The following is a 21574-nucleotide window of genomic DNA, read 5'->3' on the forward strand; positions in this document are numbered from 1 at the left end:
TGGACATGTATTACATTTAAGTGTAAAACTTTTTCAATATTCTTGCATTCCAGGGTCTCTTTATCAATTTTCCTTCCATTGTTTGCAGCTTGTAGGTGCCAGCCCCTCCTACATCCACCACTGTATAGGGTCCCTCCCAATTTGGGCCTAGCTTCCTGTCATTCACCCTCTTGGTAGTTGGAGTCACTCTGCGGAGCACAGAATCTCCCACTTGGAATTGCCTCGGCTTTAAACTCTTGTTATACTGCCTTTGCAAGCCTCTGTGGTACTCCTCTAGCCTGACACACGCGGATTGCCTCCTCTCCTCTACCAAATTCAAGTCCCTAGATAGTATGCACCAGTTCAAACCCTCCTCAACAACCTTAGTCCGGGTTGTAGATGCCACTATTTTTGACGGGATCACTACCTCTATGTCGTAAGCTAGTGAGAAAGGAGTTTTTCTAGTGGAAGTCCGCGGTGTAGTTCGGTAAGCCTAGAGCATATGACTCAACTCATCGGCCCACACCCCTTTTCGATCCTCCAGCTTTCTCTTGAGATTGTTCATTATGGTCTTGTTAGATGATTCAGCCCGTTTATTACCCTTTGGATTGTAGGGAGCAGAGAATCCCTGTTTCACATTGTATGCCTGTAAGAAATCTTTCACCTTTGATCCCGTGAACTGTGTTCCATTGTCCGCTATGATAGAATGTGGAAGTCCAAACATACATATGATATTTTCCCATAAAAATTTAATCGCCTGCTCCTCCTTCACCTGTTGCAATGCCACGACCTCTATCCATTTGTTGAAATAATCTATAGCAGCTAGCATGAATCTCCTCTACGGCTGGCCATAGGCAGCGAACCTACAATATCCATGGCCCACATGGCGAATGGCCACGGACTTGATACATTGTGCAGCGGCTCGGCTGGTGCAAATATCAATTGAGAAAACCTCTGACATTTTCCACACTTTTTAGCAAACTCCACCGCGTCCCTTTTTATATGGGGCCAAAAGTAACCCTGAGTCAATAGCCGGTGTGTTGTGGTTCTCCCCGCTGAATGGCTCCTACAATCTCCCCCATGCAGTCTTGCCAATACCTCTCGTGCCAGATTTGGTCCCAGACATTTCAACAGTGGCCCATCGAAATTCTTTTGGTATAGCTCTCCCTCTAGCAATGTGTATTTATGTGACGTTTGTTCCAACCTTCTCCTCTCTTTCTTATCAACTACCTCTCCTCCGGACGGAAAGTGTTTAATAGGGTCCATCCATCCTCCTTCCCCTTCTGTGGTTTGGCATACCTTTTCCACCTCCTTGATGCTCGGTTTCTCCAATCTCCTTACTTTTATCGTTCTTTCTTCAGACCCCGGTATTGCGCCCACTACATAAGCTAGGGCGTCCGTATGCCTGTTCTCACCGCGACCCAAATGTATGAACTTGATTTTTTTGAACTTCGCACCTTTTCTTTGTACAACCTCCAAATATCTCGACATTCGTGCACATCTAGGGACGAATCCTCTGTTTGCCTGGCATACTACCAAGTTCGAGTCCGAATACACTGTTAGCTCATCCACCCCCAAATCCTCTGCCATTCCCAAACCCGTTATCACAGCCTCATATTCTAATTCATTATTGGCTGCCGTGAACCCCAGCTTCATAGTTAGTTCTATTCTATCGTTATCTGGTGTAACTAATATGACCCATATTCTGCTGCATATATCTGTAGCGGACCCATCCACGAATATTCTCCATCCGTTCCTCTTATCCCATGGATCTAGCAAGTTCGGTTCCACCTCATGTTAAGGCTCTATGATCATCTCTTCCCCCCAAGTAGGATCCTCTACTGGGAACTCCGCCAAAAACTCCACCACTACCTGTGCTTTCTCCGCGGTCCTTATCTGATATTGGATTTCATATAAACATCACCACCCATTTTAGCATTTTTCCGGACTTCTCTGCTTTCAGTGATTGCTTGAGGGACAGATTTATTACCACCACTACCGAATGTGCTTCAAAGTAAGGTTTTAACTTCAATGCAGAGAATATCAATGCCAAAGCGTACTTCTCAACTCTAATGTACCGGGTCTATGCATCCAACAAGGTTTTGCTCTGGAAATATACCAATTTTTCTATCCTATCGACCACTCGGACGAGGACTGAGCTTACTGCGTACTCTGTAACCCCCAGATATAAGTACAACCTCTCTCCTTGTTCCAGCCACGATAGCAAAGGAGCCTTGCCCAAATAACTCTTCAGTTCCTTAAATGCTTTCTCACATTCAGACGTCTAAACAAAGTCCGGGGTACTCCTTAACAATTGATACAACAACTTACATTTGTCTAACGACTTCAAAATGAACCTATTCAATGTCGCGACCCTTCCCGCTAGTTGCTGCGTACCTCTTTAATATTATGAGGAGAGGGCATCTCTATCAAAGATCATATTTAGTCGGGATTAATCTCTATTCCCTGATGAGTAACAATGTAACCCATAAACTTCCCTATGGTCACCGCGAATGTGCACTTCTCTGGATTGAGCTTCAAATTATGTGTCTGTAGTATGCTAAATGTTTCCCTTAGGCCCTCCAAGTTCTCTTCCTCCAACATGCTCTTTTCCACCATGTCATCTATATGTATTTCAATTCCCTTTCGGATCTTGCTCTCGAACCTTTTCTCTCCCAACCGCTGGAAAGTGGCCCTAGCGTTCTTCAAACTGAATGACATCCTCGTATAACAATATGTACCGCCTTCCACCACGAAGGACATCTTCTCTTGATCTGGTCTGTACATCGCGACCTGATTATACCCCATAGATGCGTCCATGAACAAAAATATTTTGAACCCCGCCGTTATGTCCACTAACTCATCCACACGTGGCATGGGGTAACTGTCTATAGGACACTCTAGGTTAACGTCTGTGAAGTCAACACACATGTGGACCTTGCCATTTTTCTTTGGTACCGCAACGACGTTAGATAGCCAGTCTGTGAACTCCACCTCTCGTATTATTCCTCCCCCTTTTAGCCTTGTAACCTCCTCCCGAATCCCCTCATCATACTTCGGCCTAATACTCCTCATCTTCTGTCTCACAAGCTTTGTGTATTCATTCATGTGCAGGCGATGACATGCGAAGCCTTGATCTAATCCTGTGATATCCTCAATTACCCAAACAAAGACATCCTTATTTTCTGACAAGAACTACACCAGCTTTCTCTTCCACTCCTCCGATAAACTGGATCCAACTGACATAAATTTCTCTTCCTCTCTCATTCCCAAATTCACTATCTCGATCTCGTCGAGGGTCTTCGGTCCCATCAACAACTCCGCCTCCTCTACCACAGTGGCACACTGTAATTGCTATGCTTGCCTCTTCTTGGAGTGGGATGACTCCCCTTCTGTTCTGCGGACCATACCTTTCACCGTCTCCTGATGACTATTCTTAGCTGCCACTTGATCACAGCGAACTTCATACATCCCTTTCGTGGTGGGGAACCGAATTACCAGTATGTTGACGGTACCGCCTTCATTTCGTGGATCCAACGTCTCCCCAGAATGACATTATATTGAGAGTTGGAATCCACTACCATAAACCGAGTGAATACTGTCACAGGTCATGTTGTCACAGGCAGCAAGAGTTCTCTCATAGGCTCTGTCATATTTCTATTGAACCCATACAAATTGGTCCGCGGAGATCTAAGCTGCCTTAGATCAATCCTCATTTCCTCTAAGGCTCCTCTGAATAACAAGTCCATGACACTACTGCAATTAATCAACACCTTCTTAACTATGTAATTGCCCATCGCTACCATAATGACCAACACGTCTTCGTGGGGGGAATCGACGACCTTGAGATCAGCGCTTAGGAATACAATCTGATCCCATCCCTTTACCGACCATGATTTCGGCCGCGGCACTCCCGTTACCTCATTGATTTGCTGTATACTCGCAGTTCTCCTTATCTTCTCTCTATGGGCGTTCTGACTCAGAACCTGTCACACCCCGAATTTCGATAGAATTCGGAAAAACATTATTTGTTCCCGACTCTTCGATCTCCGAGGTGTGACGCACTCTCCACTTCCAAAAACCCATAAACAGTTTAAATATGCGGATAATTAAAAACCAATAAATTTTTTAACTTAAACAAAAGTCCTCTTCAATACAAAAATTAACAAATGAAAATGTGATGCTAACGCAAACCACAAGCAGCAACCAATCTTCTTCAACACTAAACCTGTCAAGACTTATCAACTATGTTCATTTAATGAACACACCCAATAAGCAAATATGCAAATCGGGTCAACATTATAAAAATGCTGGTGTGAGTAGCTCTAAAATACAACATATACTTATACATATATTTACACAATCTATAAGGCAGTTAGTTCCTCCACCGAGGTGCTTTAACTCCCAACAACTAATACGACATTCTTAACTACAATAGGTAAGACAGGTAATTCCTCCACTGAGGCGCCTTAACTTCCAACAACTAATACAACATACCATACGCATAATAAAAATACATTTAGTTCCTCCACGAGGCGCCTTAGGTTCTAACTAAACGACTAACCAGCCAAACATATACAATCATCTATCTAAAGATATATCATTAACCAACATATTACCATAATTATATTAATTAAGGCTTTCTTTGTGTGTCCCTAAAATTCACGTCGTATCTATGTCTTACCTAGTTTCCCTGGCTACCACAATCGCTTCCCAACGCCAAACATGTACATCCACATGCCTCCCCTTACATAATGAACCACTCCGTGCGTAACTACCGAAATGGATGGGATGCCGTAACCGTAACCTCTCACACGAAAGCCATTATGTAAGTACTGCCACTATTCGGCATAAAATATCGTGTGTCTCGTTCTATTTTGCGAACGGAATAATCAAGTCACTATTCGGCTATGCCAGAAGGGCCATTCAGCTTTACTGAAATGCCAGAAGGGCCAATCACATTACTTACGCCAGAAGGCCATTCAGATTCAATCAAACGCCGGAAGGGCCAATCAAATTACTTAAGCCGAAGGCCATTCAAATTCAATCAAACGCCGTAAGGCCAATCAAATTACTTTACCCGAAGGCCATTCAGATTCACTGAAACGCCAGAAGGGCCAATCACATTACTTACGCCTGAAGGCCATTCAGATTCACTGAAACGCCAGAAGGGCCAAATTACATGAGTTGTGGTAGCTAGGTTCTAGGATTTTCGTTACGTAATTTATTCAAATGTCATCCATTTATGACTCATAATAATTCCACTATATGATGTGCAGGTCAAATACCTTATTGTACTATGCCACAATATTTAGAAATATCTTAATTATATCTCATAACCACTTTCATTCTTTCACGTGCCAATATATTATTGCACTACGCCACACTCCCATGGGAAATATCCACAAATACTCTACTAGCATCTCACAAATAAAATAATGGAGTGTATATACATTTATTTCTCCATGACTATTGCATTTAATATATATATATATCCCAACATATTATATAATGTCACAATATCAACGTCAAATCTTAATTAGATAATGACAATCAAATTTATACAAGCTTCCACAACATTTTAGCATTTGATTTGTCCATACAACTTACAATATAAAACGTAGCACAATTAAACAGTCCACAGTCCACAATCAAATCCCAATACTAAAGTCCATAAATCTAAGTCCGTATATAATTTAATACTCATAAAAACATTTATATCAAATTCTTATTATCAGAATTCCCCTCTAGTTACGTGCCAATATTATATTGCACTACTCACGTCAAAACTTAATTAGATAATGACAAACAAGGTTATACAATATCGACAATATTTTATTACTACATTTGTCCATATTCTTAAATATGTGAAAAACTGGAAAAAGTCAACATTCCACAGTCAACGGTCAAAGTCAAAGTCAACACGTCATTGTCAAAGTCAACACGTCATTATCAAAGTCAAACTGTCGTTTCCATGTTCAACAGGTTCAGAGTCATAGCCATGGTTCATGGCTAAAGTCAAAGGTGCATAGTTCATGGGCTCATGGCTAAGGTCATGGTTCGGACCCACTAGCCAAGCCCAAACCCAAACCTTATAACCCAAAAGTCTAAAATGTTGAAAGACCCATTTGGATCTCTATTAAGTCCTATGGACTGGCCCCAAACAATATTAGAAACTGGCCCAAAACTAATTGGAAAAGGCCCAAACAAAACAAACTAAAATCGGGCCCAAAAACCAACTAAGGCCCAAGACCAAATAATAGAACTTTGGCCCAACCCAACTAACAAGCTAAGGCCCAAAAACTGAAATTAGATTTCGGCCCAACCAAAACTAAAACATTTCGGCCCAAGCCCAAACTAACCCTCTTGTTCATCTTCTCCAAAGGTTCTCTCTCCACCACCACGAAAATCGACCACCACAAAACCTTCACACACCACCCCAAACAAACCCATCGAAAATTGTGTGGGTGAAAAACCCCACAACTTTAATAAAACAAAAATCCCCAAATCCTTCAATCCAAACTTCACCAAACTAGATCTGAAAATAATTCCCGCCGCCATTAACGCTTGTTTCAAGCTTCCAACAGCCCCTATTCGACCGCCCTCACCCACTCAAACACACCCCCCCCCTTCAACCCATCCTAAATCAACCAACACAATCCATCCAAAAATAGTTCGAATTATTTACTGAGGAAGGACGTCTGGGCGTCTTGCCGCCATTTGACGCCTCCTCTCCTCCGAAGCTTTCAAAGAAACACCTCACTACACGACCCAATCAAACATCCAACCAATATAACAACCTAATAAACACAATACAAGTTCAAACAAGGTGAGGTGATTTTCTCGTTCTCTAGGATGGGCCCCATTTCCGACCTCTTCTTCCTTGTTCCAACAGTTAATAAAGACTTTCAATGCTTAACTAAATAACTATACTAACATCTAACCAGTCCAAAAATTCCACGTGACGACGAGAAAATAATCCGACATAGGAAAAGTAGAAAACTAAGTGCGAACAAAACTCTGACAATAAAGCTTTTGTGAAATAGAGTAAAAATATAATTACTCACCTGTAATAAAACTTCACTCGACGAAACCCTCATCGTCCGAATCGTCGCGCTCCAACGCTCAAGCAAACACGTTTCTATCTCTGCCTCCATTTTTATTATATTATTTATCTAAGAACCCTATTCTCCATAACAATACGAATATATACTCGGGTTTGAAACCCAAGCCCAACACAGACTCGGGCCCAGAAACCAGACCCACCTATCCCAAATTCAATCCAACCAATTTTAAATAAATAAATAAATAAATAAATAAATTAATAAATAATTACGTATTTTAAATACGGGCGTTACAGAACCTCCCCACTGAAAATCACGTTAATTGTTCCTAGTATCCTACCCTAAGCCGATTCTTGCTCCTTAGTCCAGGCATCCACCACAAACTCTCTCATCCTTCCCTTTTCTACTAGCCTATGAATCAACCATTTCAATGCATAACATTCATTAGTCTCATGATTTTGTACCTGGTGATACGCACAATATGGCTTGTTCGGCATCTCTATCGGTTTGCTTTGAGGTCCTTCATATCCCTGAATATTTTTGATCAAATGCAAGATCTCACTCAATGGCCTATGTAGTGGAGTTTGTTCCAGTTCGCGGTACGACTTTCTCTCCCTATTCTCTCTCCTCACCCCCTCCCTAGGGGTGGGCAATGGGCCGGGCTAGCCCGGCCCTAAATATTTAAAGCCCTTTATATATTAGGGCCGGGCCGGGTCATAAGTCTAAATCTCAAGCCCTGACCCTACCCTAAGCCCTCTTTAAAGGCTTTAGGGCCGGGCCTATATATTTTCTTCTTTTTATTGCATCAATTTAAAAACTCATTTATATTACAAAAATGTACATAAATCTACAAACTCAAATTCCCACCAATCTAGTAATAATCCCGGATAAGTTCAACAATTTAAAATATACATCCACAATATAAAATGTTACAATCTATAATTCTATATCCATCCAAAGATAATTTTTATCTTCATTGATAGTTACAAAATGTTATTAGATTCCAGTCTGTTGGTCTAAGTAAATAGATGACCTACTTCACTATGCAAAGACAAAAAGAAAGCCTGCTAAAGGAAAATTCGCTGACTGTTAATACAATAGAGACTTAAGATCCCCTTAATGAACTAGGATAATATACATTATAGAAAATAATCAAAATTAATTAAGTATATATGTTATAGAAAATAATCGAATGTTAGTTCACAGAGAGGAAGACTGCCAGTGTGAACTTGACAGCACCTTAATGTCTTCCAAGGCCATGACAATCTTTTTGGCAATCAAACTGGAAGGCCCTCAATTCTTCTCACTTCGTATATGAAATAGAATGGCATACCATAATTTTCCTGTAAAGAAACTTTAGCACTTGATTGCAAGACAACTCAGGAAAAAATTAATTAAGTATACCATCCATCTTTGATGCTTTTAGGATATTATATAGAAAGTTCTTTTTTTCTTAAAAATAAAAGTTCGAATCAAAAAACATAAACCGAAAAGTAACTTGTTCCACAAAACTCCAAGATCTTTTCCAACAAAGAATACCAATCCGAACAAAACTCGGCGACTCCACCTAGTAAAAGAATCTAGGTACTTTACCACCAACATTCTTCCTTCCTCGCCTCTTCATGATCCATGATGCCAAAGATAAGTTGTCATAATATATCCAAACTGCAGTGTCCAACAGAAACAATTTTGGATGCTTCACATACAACATGATCTAGAGCATTCTGTCACTGTAATTTGTCTAGACTCTAGATGGAAGCAGCACATGTAACTTCATTCAAAACTAAAGGACTAAACAAGAGGATCAGACTAACCTGTCTAGATGGAAGCAACCTTGCAGTCCAGGGCTCGATGTCTTTAACGCCAACATCAAAACGAGGACTAATGACTCCACACTTGTTAAGTCGCCCATTGAGTTCAACCACAATCTTTCCAGATCTATGATCATTGACATACTCAAACTCCCCAATATAACCATGCTTCTGCATAACAAGAAGGAACTTGATTTTTTTTATATAGAAAGTTCTTAATCCTTCACAAATGAAACAAGTATATATTATCCATGTTTCCGAGGGAATAAAGAATGTTGCATTTACCACTTTACCAGTGCACTAAGCTGAAAATGTTGTTTCAGACAAGCAAGGTACATAGCACGCACTATGGTCTTGACAGGGTGAGAATCTCATATACAAGAAGGCTACAGATGACAGCCAAGACACCATTGATTGAGCGAAGAGTTGCAGCAGTGAAAATTTCAGAAAATGAAGAAACTAACTCTGTACAAAACATTCTAGGAAACAAAGAAGCAACATGGCCAAGTGAAAGAAAGTACCTGCAACAGTTATAAGAAAACATAAATTAACATATAATAAGAAGAAAAGCAGAAAATGAGATTATTACTAGATTCTATAACATAAAGAATATAAGAATTAAATGAGATGAATCATGAATAAAGTAAACAGAAATTCTTACAAGTTATAAACAATTAATCAGTAGAGTATTGCTCACCTCCAAAATAATATCAAGGAAGTGAATCTTCATAATTCCTCCACTGCCAAAACAGAGTCACAAAAAGTGGGAGAACCTTGTGAGATAGCTACAAAATAAATAAGTTCCAAGTCCAAAAGATTCTCCTACGCAAAAAAGGATCGCTGCATATACAAAATTACAGGTCCTGATCTTCCATTAACATGTGTGCCTCGAAGTCTTCCAAATTTTCATCTTGTAACCCTTCCTCAGCTTGAAACCAGTCTTTTAAACAAATTAACGCCTCAACTGTTTCAGGTAACAAAGAACTTCGACATTTGCTCACGACACGTTCACTTGCACTAAATGCTGATTCAGACGGTACAGTAGATACTGGTATAGTTAATAAATCACGTGCCATTGCAGCAAGAATAGGATACGCAGTTCCTTGGGTCTTCCAACATTCTAGAACATCAAATGATTTGCTAGAATCAACGATAGTCGGTTGGTCTAAGTAACGATGCAAATCAGATTTGCATGTTTTAACAACCTAACTCCTACGCTTTGATAACAAGGCAAAGACCATGTTATCATCTCCAATGAACCCGGTAGTTGCTTGATCCACAACACTCCCATCTTGATTCATCTTTTGAGAATACTCCTCAAAGAGTTCATATAACGTAACTCTATAATCTTTCAGTTTTGGATTCTCTTTAGGAATAGGATTAGCCCGCAATGTGGGGGGCAACATAGTCATAATTAAGGTCCAAGCACAACTCTAAGACTGTGAGCTTATAACGAGGGTCCATGCAAGAAGCTAAGCCAAGAACCTTTGGAATGTCCTTCCAATATTTGTCATACTTCAATTTTATGCTTTCACACAGATACCTAAAGCTAGGTTCATGTTCATACCTTTTCAAAAGCATTGCAATCTTAGTCACCAAAACAAAAACACTAGAGGTAACATATTTCATCCCGAAAAACAGCTTAGTTGACTCATAAAATGGTTTCAAAAAGTCTCGAATGACAACTGCGTTATGCCAATCAGCATCAGAAGGTATATTCACAAAATCTGAATCATAAAAAAACAGTTCGAATGCACCCTTGTATGGTGCAGCAGCTAACAACATGAGGTAAGTCGAATTCCATCTTGTTTGAATATCAATGGGCAACCTTCGTTTTTTCATGTTGGAACTTTCACAAGCATCGAAAAACTTCTCAAGCTTCGATTGAGAAGACTTGGCATGTCTCACACTTTCTCTTATATTATGAAGAGAGCTCTCAACAAATTTCTATCCGTCTTTCACTAACAGGTTTAAAATATGTGCACAGCAGCGTTGATGGAACAACTCTCTACCCACCTTATCATTTCTAAAAAGTGAACTTCACAGTCTAGACACACAAAATCATTATTGGAAGCATTATCCAATGTTATAGTCCCTATCTTGTCACATAGATTCCATGCTAACAAGTTAGTATAGATGGCATCACCGATTGCTTTACCCGTATGAGGTGAAGGCAGCATAGAGAAACTAATAATTCTCTTGTGTAACTTCCAGTCTTCAGTAATAAAATGGGCAATAAGACACACATACCCTAAAACCTGATTTGAAGTCCACATATCAGATGTGAAACAGACCTTACCAGGGATATTTTTCAAAAGCTCTTTTAGATCATCTTTTCCTTTTGAAAACATTTCAAACATATCGACTCTTAAGGTTTTACGACTAATAGGCTTGAACTGAGGGCCAAAATGCCTTCAAAGATATACCTTTTAAAAGTAGGTTTGTCAACTTTATTGAAAGGCAATTCTTCACGAATGATGTACCTAACAGTTTCTTTCCGAGCTCTTTCTTGATTAAAGGTAAAACAATAAATCCCACCGGATTTCGCCTACTATGGTCTACGTCCCCAACACGCTCTCGATTAAACTTCACACACCGGATCATATGTCTCTTAAGGTGGGTTGACCCACTAGAACCCCCAAAAACCAGTTTTGAACTACAAATTTTGCAAACGACTTTCATTAAAGCTTTCCCATCAGGTTTTTTAATCACAACCCTGTCCTTGTCTTTCTCGGAAACTTGGTCAAATTGTTTCCAAACAATTGACGTCTTCCTAGTAGATAATTTAGGTGGAATTTGAACCACAGGTTCAACATTTGGTTCCTCAGCAACACCCATATCAACATCGATACCCATATTATCAACATTAACATCCATGACAAATCAATGAACAAAAATTTGAGTAAAATCAGAAACCAACAAACCTCGACAACGTGCAACACGTATATCACAAGGGAAGAAATACTACTGAAACCTGTACACAAATGAAATAGCATAATAATCAATCACCAATACCATAACACATAACAAATGACAAAGGTTGTTTTTTGTTTTTTGGTTTATGTGTAGAAGTAAGTGGGAAATAAGTGAGAGAAACCTTTTTGAGAGAGTGAGAGAGTAGAGTAGAAGGGATCAGGAGATTTGATGAATAAAATTTTATTTTTTATTAGGCTCATTGTAATGGTGCTCATTACAATGGTGCTCATTGTTCGTAATGGTGAGAGAGATACCTTTTCCTTTGATCATTACAATGGTTAGAGAGATACATTTTTGAGAGAGTGAGAGAGTAGATTTAATTCGAGCCTGCTAAGTTAGATTGGGAGTTCCAAGAGATAGAAACAATTAGGTTTAGTTAGATAAGTTTTTGTTATATATCACAAGTTATTGGAAATACCCCCCCTGTAAGTGATAAATTACAAAGGGCAATATTATTTTAATTGTAAATATTTAACAAATAGTTGGACAATTATGGTATGTATATTTATAGTGGTCAAAGTATAACTAGGGCTAATTAGGGCTGAATTAGGGTCAGGCCTATTTTTCAGAACCTTAGCCCTAGCCTTGTCTTAGAAGGTATTAGGGCCGGGCCGGCCCTGCCCTAAACTCTGTGAGGGCTTTCATTGTGAGGGCTTTATAGGGCTTAGGGTTGGGTCGGTCAGGGCCGGGTTAGGGTCGTTAGGGCCAAATTCCCACCCCTACCCTCCCTACTCTTTTCTGGTCGTGATGAGTATCCGCGGTACCCACCATTCCCTCTATCGAATGCCTCCATTTTCTGATAATCCCCCTATTTTTCTAAAGATAGTACCGCCTTCCCTGACCTTCTGGAATCTTTCTGCATTGTGTCCTTATACCTTATGTATTTTTCCACCCGAGGATATAACTCGTGTAGGGTCGCGATCTCATTTTTTACTATGGAATGATGCACTCCCGTTCCAGTTTGCAGACCTCTTTCAAATGCTATTACCGCGGTCCTTTCATCTATGTTTTCCACCTTCAACGTCTCTGCCTTGAATCGGCACAGATAATCCCTCACTGATTTCGTGGATCTTTGCCTAACGTTGAACAATGTCGCGATGTCAACCAACCTCCTTTTCTGATGTATAAAATGATCTATGAATGCCTATTCTAATTCTTGAAAACTATGTATGCTCCTAGATGGCAACCTGTAGTACCAATCCGAAGCCCTTCCCTTGAGACTAGCCGGGAATATCATACACCGCAACCCACATACTGAGCCTCTTGCCAAAGAGGCATCTGTTATCAAAAATGATGAATGTGATTTGCTAGGTCCCCCTTGTCATCATATCTTTTGAATCGGGGCTGATTAAAGCACTTTAGAACCTCTGAAGCCCATATATTGTCTACTAATGGGTTACAGTTCAGACTCGCCACCATTGGCTGGCCACTCCACCTTGCATTTTCACCTGTTGAAGGTTCGCCTCTCGGTCCTTGTTTATCATTTCTTGAACTTGCTCCATCGTAAGGCTGGTTACTGGGTTTTCAACGAGGTCTGACATGACTTCTTTATTATCAGACTCCCCACTTGCTTCCTCTCCCGGTCCTTCCTCCGTCCTTTCTCTTTCTCTTCTGAATGCGTCATTCTCTTCCCTTAGCCTCACGATCTCTTCCATGAGCCATGTTTCTTCCGATGCCGAACTTGCGTCTGTCTCCTCTGCTCGGTTTCCTCCTCCATTACTCACCACCTCCACTTCTGGCTCTTGCACCACCACCTTTTTCGGCCTTCCAGCCCCTCTCTTCACCACTGTCGTCATCTGTATGTTGCTTTGCTCTCTCTCTCTCTCCCCACAGAAGGAGCCAAATGTTGTAACTCTAATGCTTAACACTCTTCTCTCCTTTCTCTCTTAGGTCTCGCCTCTCTCTAGTATGGCCAAAAGTCCCTTCTTCTCTCTCTCTCTCACTGTTCTCTTTTTACCCCCTTGTTTTCCATCTTAGTCGTCCACCTATCCCTCCATCCCTCACTCTCACTTCTTCCACGTGTAGGGTTTCTACCGCGTACCTACAGGACCGCGGACCGATCTTATACTCGCGAGTTCTCCGCATATCTTGCCTCGGGCCCATCATATTGTTGATCCTCTACACCCCGGCTTCCACTACCACATCTTGCATCGGGCCAATATTACCCATGATCCTTTATATCACAGACCCTACCACTATAGTTATAGACATGTTTTTTAATGTCTTTAGGTAACCCATTGCTAGAGAGTTAGTTTGAGACCTTGAGGAGCTCCATCCATGCTGACTTTCACAAAACTTTTAGTGGTTCCGATCCGTCTCGGATGGAAAATATTCTTCCTATATGAATCTTATAAGTAGCCACCCAATCACTTGTTGCCTGGCAAAAGAAAGAAAACTTCATATCATTTTGGTGACTACTAAAAAATTCTATGGTAGGGATGTAGTGCTATAGGCACACCAGTAACGAAGAATTTCTTTTATTTTTCCATTTTTTTTTTGTCGGTTAATGAGTCTTGGGGATTAAGCCCACTTCTGAAGCACAATATTTAAAACATCATGCCACATGGAGAAATTTAATTGTATTAAAGTAATTAAACACATCACCTAATCCCCTTAATTAGAGGCCGGGCTCTGGAGAAGAAGTTGCCGACGGGGTTTACTAACTTAACTCATAAATGTGAAAATTTATTTAAAAGCATATAAGTTAACCATAAATTACGGGCCAAGGACAAAACCTAATAATAATTTCACCATATAAGTCCACTTCAATTTTAATTTCACCATGACTCCAAAACTAGGATGTCATCATGTCATCATTTTTTTACTTATAATTTCGGCTCAATGACACATTTTCATTAATAATTTTGGCTCAAGGACAAACCGGGTTAACATCATCATATGTAAATTCAAATTTATATATGACAATTTTAAATTTACCTAGTTTTTCTTTACCTATGCAAATTTAAATTTACATATGTAAAATTAAATTTTCATATGAAAATATAATTTTTTTTGCACACAAGTAGGGATATTATTAGTAATAATAAAAAAATGTTACATCGAGAGTATAGGTTAAACTTAAGACTATAAACAACACAGATATCCTATTCAAATATATAGTAGGTCCTGTGAGGACATTCTATACTGGTAATGAATAGGGGTCTACTTGTGCTCCAAATTGTTTCTCCCATAATCATAGTAGCTCCCTTCTTTGCGGCCGCATCCGCACCAAAATTGGCCTCTCGCAATGTATGTGAGATGCACCAATGATCGAGTTTTTGAGTTGCCTCTTCCATCTTGTTGTTAAGGTCCATGGAATGGAGCCTTTTCTGAAAGAGAGAACTGCTGGCATCGAGTCACTTTCCAACCATAGCCTCCTCCAGTTGTTTTCTACAGCTCGTTCCATTGTTAGAACAATTGCTGTACATTCAGCCACATAGTTTGAGGTGACTCCCATTCCATGTGCAAGAACCACCAAAAAAATTGAATTATGATATTTGAATATAACACCCGCATCTCCAATCCCAAGATTTCCTAATGCAGAGCCATCAGTGTTAGCTTTGATTGTACCTGGTAGTGGTGGAACCCATGAAACTTCTCTGATTCTACCCGAAGTTCTTGCTCTCCCCCGTATGTTGAAGAGTGCAATATAATCAGATCATCGACAGTGTTGAACAATGTCCCTCTAGCAATAAGACCAGAAACTTTGACTCCTTTAATTACATCTGATTTCAGGTGCATTAAGTTTAGCTTCATGTCCTCAAAGAGGATTTTGTTCCTTGTTTTCCAAATTTGAGTCATTAGTTGTACTGCTCCTGCGTTCCAAAGCTCATTCCTAATAGGGCTATGAACTCTCGCTGCTTTCATGACATTCTGAAGGTCCAAAATAGGAAGTGAGACCTTAAAAAGTTCAGCCAGCCAAGACCACACAACTCTCTTACAATATCACATTCCCATAGCATATGTGAGACACTCTCCTCCTCTTTGTTACATATTCTGCACCTAGAAGCTAGAGGAATGCCCTTCCTTTTAACTTTCTCATCAGTGGGCACCGCTCTCTGAACCAATTTCCAAGCCAAATCAGCAGCCCTAGGATGTATGTGTTTGCACCAAATCCACTTATGCCAACTCACCTTTGTTTCTTTTTTCCTAACTGCTTTGAATGTATCTTTGACAGAGAAGATTCCATCTTTGGCCGGCTTCCAGATTCTTTTGTCATGCTCATCTTTGGAAGGTGGCAACAATGAGTTAACATCAATGCCAGTTCTGTTAAGCACTGCAGCTACTGGGGATGGAATGACCCAATTGTTATCAACTATGATGTCCGACACTTTAGCTCTGAATTCCTTCCAGTTAATGCCTTGGACAAATTCTGCAATTGCATTACCGGCCCAAGCATCTTGCCAAAGGTTTATGTCAGTACGTTTTCCTACAATCTAGCCCATATGTGGAGCCATTTCTTGAAGCGCCCATCTCAGCCTAGGCTACACCGAGGACTTCTTGTAGTAAGTGATCCACTGCCCACTCTTCATAGTGAACTTGCTCAGCATAAATTTGCTCCACTCAGTTTTCTTAGTAAAGAGGGACCAAGAAAGCTTCATGAGAAGAGCTAGATTGAGTTCTCTTAGTTTCCTAAGACCCAACCCCCCTTCATCTAGGGGCTTGCAAACATTTTCCCACTTCAATGTAATACCCTTTCGAACAGTTGGATCACCTGACCATACAAAATTTCTTATGGCTGCTTCACATTCTCTAATACATTTGGATCGCCATTTGTATACTGCCATATTGTAAATAGGTAGGCTATTGAGTATCGAGTTAGCAAGCAATACTCTACCTTGAAAGGAAAGCATTTTCCCAGCCCACCCACTAGCTCTTTGTTTGACTCTATCCACTAGAACTTGCAAATGAGCTCTAGTTACTTTTCCCTTGAAAATAGGAGCTCTAAGGTATCTTTCTGGCAGTCGACCCTCTTGGAAACCGAAGAGTTCTCCTATTCTTTGTTTCTTTGCTTCTGTCTAGCCCCAAGAAAAAGTTTACTCTTTGAGGCATTGAAGAATTGGCCTGCTGAATGTTGATAAGAAGTAAGAAACTTCTCTAGGAATTTGAGACCCCTAATGTCTCCATTTGCAAAGACAAAAATGTCATCAGTAAAAAGAATATGAGTGGGACTCGGATAGTTGCCAATGGCTGCCATATGTTTTATCTTACCCAAATTGTAAAGCTAGTTGAGTCCTCTACTAAAAACATCCTCTGCTATATCAAAAAGAATATGAGATAGTGGATCCCCTTGCTTGAGCCCTCTACCAGCACCAAAGAAACCACACGAACCTCCATTGATCGTAATAGAAATTCTTGCACTCTTGAGGAGCGTCAAGATCCAAGAGCACCACACCTAGTTAAAACCAAATCTCGATAGCACTTCTAACAAGAATTCCCAATTGAGAGAATCAAAAGGCTGTGTGATGTCTAGTTTGATTCCCACATTGCCTCCTATAGTCTTTGTGTCTAGCTCATTCATCATCTCAGAAGCAAGAGCTATGCCAGTTGTCCCTGTCCTTCTTGGATAAAAGCAAGTTGTTCCCTACTAATAATGTGGTGTACAATATATTTGATTCTCAAGGAAAGAATTTTAGTGATAATCTTGAAAAGAAAATTGCTAAGACAAATAAGCCTAAACTGGTTTATATTGCTAGCATTTTCAATTTTAGGAACTAAGACAAGGAAGCTAGAGTTCATACCTTGAGGAAGAACATTGTCTCTAAAGAAAGATATGATAGCTGAGCTCACATCGAGACCAATAATACTCTAGAAAGTATGATAGAATATGCCTTGGAATCCATCAGGGCCCGGGGTGCTATATGCATCCATAACAAAGACTGCATCCTTCACTTCCTCTCTTGAAGGAATAACTGTGAGGTAAGCGTTACCATTATTAGCTGAGACCAATCGAGGAATAAGATTAAGAAGATTCTGGTCCATAGTCACTTCATGGTGCTTGTATTTCTCTTCATATGCCATGACCAAGTAATCTTTGATCTGATCTTGTTGTTTGAGTAGAGTACCATCAACATTTTTAAACTCCATAATTTGAGATCTTGACAATCTAATTTTTGTGGTTGCATGAAAATAGGTAGTGTTTTGGTCCCCTTCAATAGCTTATGAAACTCTTGCCTTTTCCTTTGCCATCATTGCTTGCACTTTCATAACTTCTTCTAGTTCGGTGGCTTTGTCTTGCTCAAGCTTATGTAACTCAGGATCGAAAGGATACAACTCTTGGTCTTTAAGAATAAGTTCCTAGTCATTATCAATCTGTTTGATGTGTTGATTGAAGTTACCATAGATTTTATAGTTCCAATCTTTCAATACCATCTTGAGCCTTTTAAGTTTCTTTGTGACCTTCCTTATAGGAACATCAAACAAGGGCTCAGGCCAACTCTTCTCAATGACTTCCTTCAAGTTAGCATGGAGAATCCAAGCTCTTTTGAATTTGAAAGGAATATTAGTTGGTTTAGGTATCTTTGTGTTCCACCCCACAATTGGACTGTGATCCGAGAGTTTTCTCTTCATAATTCTACTTTTCCAACTTGCACTAGAGTCAATCCACTGCTGATTTATAAGAATTATGTCAATCTTTTGATACATTCTTTGGGCCCCTCTTCTTTTATTGCACCATGAATATTTGAAGCCCATAGTGGTAGAGTCAACAAGAGCATTGGAATGAATGAAACTATTAAACTCTATAACTGCTGCAAGACAAGGGATGCTGCCACCCTTTCTTTCTGTGGAGGAAGTAACAATGTTAAAATCCCCTACAATAGCCCATGCTGCACAACCACTTTCTAGAATAGACAACTCATCCCAAAGTTCTTTTTGAATGCCATAAACACAACTAGCATGCACGAAAGACATAATAGAATTCCCCACCTTGACTGTGATCTGCTGGTGAGATAAGCCAATAAGGTTTATATTCAAACCTTCCTTCCAAAAGACCCAGATATTACCTACTATATTAGGTATCATATGAAAATATAAATTTACATAGTATTTTACAAATGAAAATTTTAAATTTACATGCTGACATTAGCCCGTGTTTTTGGACTTAGGGCGAAATTAAAATTTAAGAGGACTTAGGGCGATTTTTTTTTGAAAATTGTTAGTATGATACTAACTGAAGAAATTCTAAGACAGTCGGATAGTGCCTCCACTTCAGAGTCTTCATTGATCACAAATAGTAAAGGAATGAATTCATACAAAGGCTGACATCGGTTAAAACATAAAAGGGGGGATGGAAATCTCATAGCCTTGATGATATTGAACAGGAACCTAGAGATACAAGTGATGATTTGTGTTACAATTGTGGCATGCAAGACCATTACAGTTATGAATGTAAAGCTCTAAGAAATAACAACATTAGAGGCCAAAAAGGGGGACTTTGGGCCTCTACGTCCATTAGGTTAAGTCTAAAGAGACCACAGCTGCTAGAAATTACTTCAGTACCATTTTCATCCACTTTTACAATTCTATTTGGGGCAAGGCCGGGTCCATTGAAAAGCTGATTCCGAACCGGTCGTTTTGACATAAAGTAAGCCCAAGTGTAATGATTGATTAATGGGATAACTAAAAAATGAAGCTTTATTGATAATCTCTAATGGAGTTACAAAAGTGATTTCGTTTCTCTCCGATTACAAGAAAAAGTTTGAAAAAAAAATAGACTCTCCTCTCTCTCTATCTCTCTCTCTCTCTCATACAATTAAAAGAGTCATGTCAATATCTCAGTTTATAAACAAAATTACCGGTTGAAATATCGGTTAGTACGATATTTGGCCACTACAGTCAGCTTGCCAAGAATAGGCATAAATGTTGAAGTGCATAACGCTAAGTGGAGTATGTGTAAATGTGTAACTACCCAATTCCTCAAATATTGTCCATCTTTCAAAAGACCACGAGAAATGGATCAATACTTTAAAGTACTTCAATGTAACTAACAATTTTCAACAATCTAAGCGTATATCATATTCGTTAGGCAATATTAAGCTACACAGATTTTGTCCATTCTAATAATTTCAAGATAACATTTTTTCTCCAGAAGAACAGGGTAAAATTCAGTGATCTCTAGCTGGGAGACGACAATAAGATGTTGATTTCGAACAAAACAACGAAATTCTATTTCAGCATGGAAAGATGAGTACCACTTTCGAAGGGCAAGAAAAATGTTGGAGGTCTAGATGGAGTCCTATCAGTGCAAGATTCATAGGCATGTCAAAGACCATGAACCAATGATATTGAGGATCGTACAAGGGTGTGATTTCACTGAAGGAGGTGCATTTAAGGTTTCCAGTTGTACTAATCCAAGCAGAATCCTTTGGGGTACTCCAATTTAGCTTAGGGAATCTAGCGCCACCAGGATAGACTCCTTGATGCCTAGCTCAAATTCTGGGAAACTTGGTGGTGAAGGAGGTTGTTCTTCAGACCCTTTAGTGACTTGGAAATCCTCTTCTTCTTCAGGATTGTGGATTCTCCTAGGTAAGGCATCTTCACTAGAGATGGATTGGGGAAGCATGAAGTGTCCAGAATCATCCGAAGGTGATGAACAAAGGTCTCCGGAAGCTCATGGATTAGGGTTCTGATTGAAACTGATTTGAAAATTGGGTACAATTGTTGAATTTGGCATCTGTTCACTTCTTCTTCCGCATATTTAGACCTACTGATATTTATCGTTGAACATAACTGGTAAAGACCCAATCGCAAAGAAACAAGGGTTCAAATTTTTTGCTCTCTTGAATATCTGGTAACGCCTCGTTGGTATTGTCAGTCTTGAAACTGACTAGAATACTGCACTGCATTGGGTTTAGGGTAAACATACACAATCTTCTAAAAAAAAAACCTACAGAAGCAATTAGTTAAATCCAAATAAAAACAAACAACATATAGTGAAAACCCAAATTTGATTACATTTCCACCAATAACAGTATGAGTAATGGAAACAAAATAAGAAACCCGAATAAAGTAAAAGATTCATTTTGGCTGATCATCAGCATCCCATTCATCTCAATAAGAACTTAAACCCTCAAAAGTTCAGATAAGCAGCCATCATGACAGATATGTGAAACTATAATACTCCAGGGAGAAAACTATATCAAACAACTTTTTTGTACCAAAGTAAAGATTTAGAAAACAAATTTAATAGTCATATAATAGTGAAGTTTCTGTTAGGAATATACAATTTAATTGTACTTACTCTTTACCAATTACCAAACTATACAAATCTTTTGTCTTGTAAGTGTCTTGTACTTCTTAATTAAATCCGAGCTTAGTGTAGATACACTATATCCTTAAGACAGATTTTCTCCCTCACAGTGCTTGAAGGTTGATGGGAAACTGTCTCCCAAGATAGAATGGATTTCCTTTTATAGAAAGCTAGCACTTTAATTCTATAGAATCAGTGAATACAACATAGTATTTGATTAAGAACAAGGGGAGAAGAGAAAGATCAGAACTCTGTGTGATCTGGTGTGTCTTTCTCTCCAAATTCATCCACTATTTATAGGTGAGTGGTGCCTCTTCGAAACAATACAGTGACTCTTGGGAAAAAGTAAACAACTCTTTGAAAAGTCACATGTTTCGAAAAGACACACCATTTTGGTATAAAACACTGTTTCAAACCAGTGCCTATTTCGAAAGGTCACACCTTTTTGGCATGATGCACTATTTCGAACCAGTGCACATTTCGAAAGGTCGCAC

The 21574-nt window shown here is 39.5% G+C and overlaps 1 protein-coding gene and 1 pseudogene across 1 annotated transcript; both read right to left on the minus strand.

Moving 5' to 3' along the window:
- Nucleotides 1–472: 472 nt before the first annotated feature.
- Nucleotides 473–1635, minus strand: LOC147474783 (uncharacterized). The gene is made up of 2 exons (XM_086585189.1): nucleotides 847–1635; nucleotides 473–751 (listed from the first exon to the last, which is right to left on the minus strand). The coding sequence occupies exons 1-2, from the start codon at nucleotides 1633–1635 to the stop codon at nucleotides 473–475; spliced, it is 1068 nt and encodes a 355-aa protein (XP_086441315.1).
- An 18227-nt stretch (nucleotides 1636–19862) lies between these two features.
- On the minus strand, nucleotides 19863–20676 carry LOC147474784 (uncharacterized; annotated as a pseudogene).
- Nucleotides 20677–21574: the final 898 nt, after the last annotated feature.

The sequence above is a fragment of the Coptis chinensis genome, chromosome 9 (assembly GCF_015680905.1).
Source record: "Coptis chinensis isolate HL-2020 chromosome 9, ASM1568090v1, whole genome shotgun sequence".
Taxonomy (NCBI): domain Eukaryota; kingdom Viridiplantae; phylum Streptophyta; class Magnoliopsida; order Ranunculales; family Ranunculaceae; genus Coptis; species Coptis chinensis.

Coding starts and splice junctions, on each gene's coding strand:
- LOC147474783 (XM_086585189.1), bottom strand. CDS start 1,635: ATGAAGCTGGGGTTCACGGCAGCCAATAATGAATTAGAATATGAGGCT. Junction 752..846: donor CCATGTGGGCCATGGATATT/GTAGGTTCGCTG, acceptor GCATTGCAACAG/GTGAAGGAGGAGCAGGCGAT.